We start from the raw sequence: 8,268 nt of genomic DNA, 5'->3' as shown, positions 1-8,268 counted from the left end.
CACTCAGTAGTAGTTCTTCGGCTTTGAGGAAGTTACTCAATCTCTCTGAAGTTAAGTTTCTTGATCTACAATTTGCAAACTCCACGCACCTTACATGATTAGAAGAATCAACTTCATCCTGGCACTAGTTACTTAGTACCTTGTTCATAGCAGTGATCACATAAATGATAGCTATTACTATTTTAGGGAACTTCCCTTCCTAAGCAAGAACATACCCCATTTTATCATACCCTCACTCCACTTACATTAGTCAGCATCACTTAGAAGCAGTGAGTGGAGCTGTGCCATTGGTTAAAGCCAGAAGAAAGGAGTATCCATTGGGGGCTACCTCCCTGTGAGCACCTTTCGTAGTGCACCCTGCACATCAGGGTTACGAAGGCTGTAGATGACGGGGTTCAGCATGGGACTGATGACAGTATTGAGGATACCAATACCCTTATCCTTATCAGAGGACTCCACCGACCCCAGCCTCATGTAGCTGAAGACACCTGTCCCATAGAAGATGCCCACCACAGTGAGATGGGAACTGCATGTGGAGAAGGCTTTCTTCCTGCCCTCAGCAGACCGGATACGAAGAACTGCAGCTGCCACGTGGCCATATGACACTGTGATGAGGACCAAGGGGACCACACCCATGAAGGCTGCTGCCACAAAGAGCAGCTGCTCATTGAGTTGGATGCTGGAACACGAGAGCTGGAAGAGCTGAGGGAGGTCACAGTAGAAATGATTGATTGTGTTGGGGCCACAGAATCTAAGAGTAGATAAGGCAACAGTTTGGGTCAATGCATTGCTAAAGGAAAATACACATGACAGGCACACTGAGGCCTTCTGAATCCTCCAACTCATAAGTGTGCTATAGGTGAGGGGGTGACAGATGGCTAGATAGCGATCATAGGCCATGACAGTCAACAGGAAGCAGTCTGCCCCAGCCAGGAGGTGGAAGAAGAAGAGCTGGGAAAGGCAGGCACCATAGGGAATATGTCTGTCGTTGGAAAGGAAATGCTTCAACATGGCAGGGACAGTGACACTGATGCATCCAACGTCCAGCATAGATAAGTTCCCCAAAAAGAAGTACATGGGGGTGTGGAGTTTGGGTTCAATAAGGATAGCAGCCAGGATGCTGAAATTGCCACCGATAGTAGCTACATAAGCAAGAAGGAAGATGACAAAGAGAATAGGCCGCAGAGCTGGAGTCTCTGTGAGCCCCAACAGGACAAATGTGGTCACACAGGAATCATTTCCAGAGGCTCCCAGATCCATGACTCTCTTCCACCAGTTATCAGCTGAATGAAGTTCAAAGGTGATAAAAGGATGGTGGCATCTTGGTAATAAACATCAAACATTGTGATATCCAGGAGCCGCCAGGATGCAAGGCCATAGCATACACAAGGGAAAGAAAGTTAAAGACAAATACTTAATAAATAAAGGTATAACACATCCAGCACTTACTGATAAAAAGCAATGGCATCAGGCAGACTCAGACACACACACACACACACACACACACACACACACACACACACACACACATTGAAATGACAAGGGGAAGGAATGTGATGTTTAGAAGTTACAGGGAAAGATTGTTTACCTGAGACCACGGTTTTATAAAGGAAACCACTCTCTTCAGATGGTAACCTGAACAGTTTGGCTACACAAGATCTTGTAGCATAAAAGGGAAACTTCCAGAGGAGAGGGGGCATGGTCCTCTTCCCCAAACCCTAAATTGCACATGTCATCTAGAGTGGCCCCCAATATCTTAGGAAGATACTAAGATCTGAGGGTGCTCACATCTCTCATAGAAGATGGAATAGTGTTTGCATATAGCCTATGCCCATCCTCCAACACACTGTAAGTCATTTCTAGATGACATGCAATACCTTACCCTGTGTTCATGCCGCCTGAGTTTTTGTTATTTTATATTGTTTAAGATACTGACATAGGGGAGGGATTACCCCTGTACATATCAGAATAGACATAATTTTTCCACTTATTCTTGAAACAGGGCTAAATTCACAGATGTGGAACTTACAGGCAGATGACCAGTTGTAGGGGATATTAGTAATAACAAGATACCCAGGCCCTCCTATTTTACTACCCAAAAGTGCTTTGTCTTCTGTCTCCTGAGTTCAATTTCACACCATCTAACCTGCTTGTTATCACAAGGCCACAACCTGCTATAGAGCCCTGGAGCCAAAGATGGTTCCCATATGTACAGTCACTTACATGATGTCCCCTGAGCCTCACAAGATCACACAGTGATTTGCCTCAATGAAGAGAAGAGAATCACTACTTAGATGCATTCAGACTCACATAGAAAATGGTTAGAGTTGGAGTTCCTCAAAGGCAATTGGCCTGATCAGAGGAAGATGTCTCCTAATGAACAAGATCCGCAGGTCCCAATAGGTCAAATGCAATCAGAGGTGTTGAACTTCTCTATGTGAGCTTTATCAGACCAATACCTCCAACTCAGTATCTCTAAAACTCAGATACCCATCATTTCTCTCCATCAACTGCCAAACAAACCCTTTTGAGAATAGTCTGGTTATCCTGACAGATAGTGCCTCCTGCATCCTCTATCCCCTCTCAGCCAAGTGGCCTTCCAAGGGCCACCTGCCAAGAGTGAAGTCACTTGTATGGAAGTTGAGTTGAGAGCAAGGAATGAGGGCTCTTAGAATGAAACTCACCTCGTGAAGGGGATAGACACTTCTTGGGCAGAGAGGATGCCAAATAGTCTCCACACCTGGAAGTTTATCAAAGACAGAGAAACAAAGAGACAAACAACTTGGCTGACATCATCTTCCCAATGGGCTTCCTCTTCTTCACATTCTCCCTGTGGAGGCATCTGAAATTAGAACATTCCAGGGGGTGCCAGGGCATTGTGAACACCTGCATTCCCAAAACACAAGAATCCCCAGTGCTTCGAAAATGACTTAAACTTTCTCTATGTTTCAAATATGACCTTCATGGATGTGACCAAATTTCACACATTTATTGAACAAATGTGTTTGCGAACTCACTTTGTTACAGTTTAGATGACGCTCCAAAAATCTTCACAGCATGCATTAACTGAACATATTAATGGGGCTTGGTGCAATATTTCCAGCATGCACTGATCAAATTCTGCCTTACTACACACACACACACACGCGCGCACGCGTGCAAGCATGCATGCACTTAAACATGCACACACACTCTACACACTCTTCCCAATCACTATCCAATCCTAGGAACATTTTGTAACTTATCTATAAGAGAGAGTGTGCTTATCTCATGATGCCTCCTGGTTTTATCCATATTTCTACAAATGACAGAATTTCCTTCTTCATGACCCCCCAGTCCACTGTGCATCTGTACCACATGGTTTGCCATTTACAGATTTTTTTCTGCCACAATATGAAGGGCTGAGGACTCAATCAGCTTACAAAAGTTCTCAGCAACAAACTTTCAGAGTAACTATGAACAGAAACGTATCATCCCCAATGTTGTTGTGATCCTCGCCGGGACCACTTGCTGGTAGATGTCAGGGTTCTGTGAAATTCTTGGTGGGATTTTTGAATCTCATACTTACTTCTGATGGTTTCTTAACTCCAGAAATAAGATGCAGATCTCTTCCTCCAATCAGTGCAGATATTGTCTGTCAAGAAACATTTTTTTCTTACTAAAATACACTAACTTGGTTCGAGCAATTGGACTACTGTTTCCACTTATATTAAAAATGTTAAGATACAGCAAATTAAAGGCTCTAAAATGCCCTATAACATACTCAAATGCTTCACAGCTCAAAGTAACTTAAATTATATCTACAACAATTAGAGACCCAGAAAGAATAATACGATCAGCCACTGTCTCACTGTTCTTCCCCTGAGCTGCTGAACCATGCCTTGTAAACTATTAAGATGGGAGAGGCAGTGAACTCTTCAACCTCTTGCCCAGATGATCTTCCTGTTCTTGCTTAAGCACTTGTGCATAAATCATTAAGTAATTACTGAGTCAGAAATAAGCAAGTGTAAAGTAACAGGCCAGCTACGCCAGGATGTGACCAGCACCCATCTTTCTCAGGTTCCCTACACCAAAGATGATGCCCATAAATAAGCAGAAGGCAGTCTTGAAAACCTGCCACCCCAATTCCCTTAACCTGTGGTGTCTAACCTCCCACCTTTTTATTATAAAAAGAGATGGGAATGTAATTATCTGTTCTGTCTCTTTAAGAGACAAGCCACTCCCACTAACCCCTACACTGAGGTTGGCAGGTCTTCCTTCCTGCTTGCAGCCTGAGTCCCTTCCTTTTCTGTCTCCCTCTCGAAGAGGCAGCTTCTGTCTCTCCCTTCTCTCTCTCTCTCTCTCTCTCTCTCTCTCTCTCTCTCTCTCTGCCTCTCTGATCTTCTCCCCTTCTACCTTCCCCCTCCATAACCCACCACCAAATAAATATCCAAGCTCACTCTGCATTCCTAGCTTCTGTGGAGATCTGTGGACGCAGGACCTTTGTGCTATGCTCCCAACATTCTCTGTTCTTTCCCTTCTTATTGAAAGTCCATAATATAAGAATTGGCTCACTTGAATGATGCCCCAAAGTTCCATCGATATTCATGCCCTTTCATTCTTTTACATTTTTGTTTCTCTAACAGGGTAATTCTAAATGACCCACTTTCACACAGTCGATTCTTCCTTGTGCCTGATCAGGTCTGCTCTTGAAGCTCTTTATTGGTTTATTTCATTTCAGTTTTTGTGTGACTCAACTCCAATATTACTGTTCTTTTTCATAGCTTCTGTTGGGTGAGCTTTACACTTTATTTCTGATCTGTTTCTTGGTTTTGCCAAGTTGTTTATCTGTGCCCTTGTGTAGGTCACTGAACCTCTCGAAGATGACTGTTCTTTCACCTCCCCAGGGGTAGGACGTTAGTCAGCTTTGTGCCACTGTGGCAGAAGATCCGAGATAGAAACTTACAGGAAGAACATTGGCTTACATTGTTCTTACAGGAACAGGAAGAATATTGGCTCATGCTTTCAGAGGGTTGTTACTGGAAGTTGTGGTCTGGGCCATATGTTTCCAGGTTCTTGGCTCCTTCTTTAAAGAGCTCACATATATTGGCAGAAGCAGAAAGGTTATTCAAAACAAAGTGATAGAACAGGCCAGACACACCCTCTAGGTGTCAGCAGGCCACCCGTGTGTTAGTATTGAGTGCTTCAAATTATTGTTTGGGATTACCTTTTATAGAGTTTAAGAGAAGGAAGAATTTGGTTGCTAAGATAAAGAGTGTTTCAAAAATTCACTTCTTTTATCTTTGAGTTAAGTATATAATCGCATCACTTCTCCCTCCCTTTCCTTCCTCCAAATACTCCCAAATACCCTTCCTTGCTCTTGTGATTGTCCTACTTCAATTATGCTAGCCTTGGCCCATTGTGCATGTTCCTTCCTGTAACATATCTGATCTTAATCTGTCGTGTATGGTCATAAGATGGGAAATAGAGGATTCTCCTTAAAAGTTCCCTTTGAGGACACACTTTGCCCTATTGTGCATGCACCCAAAACCAGCTTAGGTCAGATCATCCCATGGCTCTTGGTTCTTGGACAGTGTTATAGGAAGAGTTTGAATACCCATTGTCAGGGACTGTTAAGGAGAGTAACATATTCCCATCCTGCAGAAGGTTCAGGTGCAGGTCAAAGCAGGTGGGCTCCTACACTGCTAAGGGTTGCGGGGTGCTCAGAGAGATGTATATGCATAGCACATGTTAAGTGGCATACCAGGTTTCTAAGCAATGTTGGTGCTTACCTGCCCCAGTTTCAGCCCTGGTCACTTGGCCGAGCTGCTTAGGTAGAAGGGGAGGAGGGAGAAAACTGCTCAGTTCAGAGTGACTTCAAAGCAGGGGAGCCTGAGTTTGTAACAGCGTCTCTCCTAACTATCCGTCAATGACACCTCTATGAATGGGTGAATCTGTTCATGAGGGCAGAGTCCTCATGATCCAGCTACCTCCCTGAGGCTGAACACTGATGATGAATTGGGGGCAAGTCTTTAATGTGATCTTATGGGGGGACATTTAATCAAGTTTATATGGCAAAACAAAAAACCCAGGATAGCCAAAACAATCTTATACAATAAAGGAACTTCTGGAGGCATTACTATCCCTGACTTCAAACTCTATTACAGAGCTACAGTATTGAAAACAGCTTGGTATTGGCATAAGAACAGAGAAGTCGACCTATGGAATCGAATAGAAGACCCAGATACTAACCCTCAAACCTACGAACACCTAATTTTTGACAAGGGAGCTAAAGCTATACAATGGAAGAAGGAAAGCGTCTTTAACAAATGGTGCTGGCATAACTGGATGTCAACCTGTAGAAGAATGAAAATAGATCCATATCTATCACCTTGCACAAAACTCAAGTCCAAATGGATTAAAGACATCAACATCAATCTGTCCACTTTGAACCTGATAGAAGAGAAAGTGGGAAGTAGTCTACAAGATATAGGCACAGGAGGCCTCTTCCTAAGTAGGATCCCAGTAGCACAGACAATAAGAGAAACAATGAAAAAATGGGATCTACTGAAACTGAGAAGCTTCTGTAAAGCAAAGGACACTGTCAGTAGGACAAAAAGGCTGCCTTCTGACTGGGAGAAGATCTTCACCAACCCCTCATCAGACAAAGGTCTGATCTCCAAAATATACAAAGAACTCAAGAAACTAGGCACTAAAACTCTAATTAACCCAATTAAAAAATGGGGTACTGAACTTAACAGAGAATTCACAACAGATGAACTTCGAATGGCCAGAAGACACTTAAGGTCATGCTCAACCTCCTTAGCGATCAGGGAAATGCAAATCAAAACCACTTTGAGATACCATCTTACACCTGTCAGAATAGCTAAAGTCAAAAACACCAATGATATCCTATGCTGGAGAGGATGTGGGGTGAGGGGAACACTCATCCATTGTTGGTGGGAATGCAAACTCGTGCAGCCACTGTGGAAATCAGTGTGGCGGTTTCTCAGGAAACTGGGAGTCAACCTCCCTCAGGACCCAGCAATTCCACTCTTGGGAATATACCCTAAAGATTCCCGATCATACTACGAAAGCATTTGTTCTACTATGTTCATAGCAGCACTATTTGTAATAGCCAGAACCTGGAAACAGCCTAGGTGCCCCTCAATAGAAGAATGGTTAAAAAAGGTGTGGAACATATACACATTAGAGTTTTACTCAGCGGTAAAAAACAATGACATCTTGAATTTTGCATGCAAATGGATGGAAATAGAAAACGCTTTACTGAGTGAGGTAAGCCAGACCCAAAAAGAGGAACACGGTATGTATTCACTCATAAGTGGATTCTAACCTTAATTAAAGGTCTTTGAGCCTATTATTCGTGATCCTAGAGAAGCTAAACAAGAAGATGAACCTGATGAAGATTATTTAGCTATCCACCAGGAGGTAGGAAATAGACAAGAGTCCCAGGTAACCTCGGGTGCATGGGGGGGAGGGAGGGTCGATGGAAGGGGAGAAGGTTAGAGAGAAGGGAGTAGGGGAAGAAAGGGGAAAGCTTGGTGGCCTGGGATCGGGGGGGAGGGAGGAAGGATGAATATGGGATCAGGGAAGATTATATTTCAACTAAGGGACCCATTTTAGGGTTTACAGGAGACTTGATTATATATGGGATCCCAGGTCCAAGGAGAGATCCCCCAGATTGCTCTCTGGACAGAGGAGTGGGTGCCTGAATCGGCCGTGGCCCATGTCCATACTGATGTATATTTTGCTTATCACCATAGATCCTGCATCTGACGAAGGACGGCGATACAGTCGGTGACCCATATTGCAGCACCGGACTGAGCCCCCCGAGGTCCAAATGAGGAGCAGAAGGAGGAAGAACATGAAAAATGAAATCAGTACTGTGAGGGATGCTATCACCCACTGATACAAGGGAACGGATCTGATGAGAGTTTACCAAGGCCAGTTGGACTGGGACTGAAAGAGGACGTGATCTAACCAGACTCTCCGAATTTGGCCGGATTCTCTGACTGTGGCTGACCCGAAGTCTTTCTGAAAAGCCATTGACTATGACACTGGGACCTGTTTCCTCTACATATAATGGATTTTGGGGATCCAGTCTGTTTGGACACTCACCTTCCTGGACCTGGAGGGAGGGGGAAGGAACTGGAACTTCCCACAGGGCAGGAAACCCTGACTGCCCTGGGGGACGAAGAGGGAGGAGGAGGGGGAGTAGGGGGAGTGGGAGGGTGTTGGGAGGGGTGGTGGAAATGGAAACTTTTATAA

General features: G+C 44.2%; 1 protein-coding gene across 1 annotated transcript; it reads right to left on the bottom strand.

Annotated features, from left to right (window-relative positions):
* Positions 1–324: 324 nt before the first annotated feature.
* Positions 325–1,260, bottom strand: LOC146893013 (putative olfactory receptor 3A4). The gene has a single exon (XM_085694351.1). It carries the CDS (start codon positions 1,258–1,260, stop codon positions 325–327), a length of 936 nt encoding a protein of 311 aa, XP_085550477.1.
* Positions 1,261–8,268: the final 7,008 nt, after the last annotated feature.

This window comes from Myodes glareolus, chromosome 9 (genome assembly GCF_982192425.1).
Source record: "Myodes glareolus chromosome 9, mMyoGla1.1, whole genome shotgun sequence".
Taxonomy (NCBI): domain Eukaryota; kingdom Metazoa; phylum Chordata; class Mammalia; order Rodentia; family Cricetidae; genus Myodes; species Myodes glareolus.
This window is presented reverse-complemented; position numbering and strand designations above follow the sequence as displayed.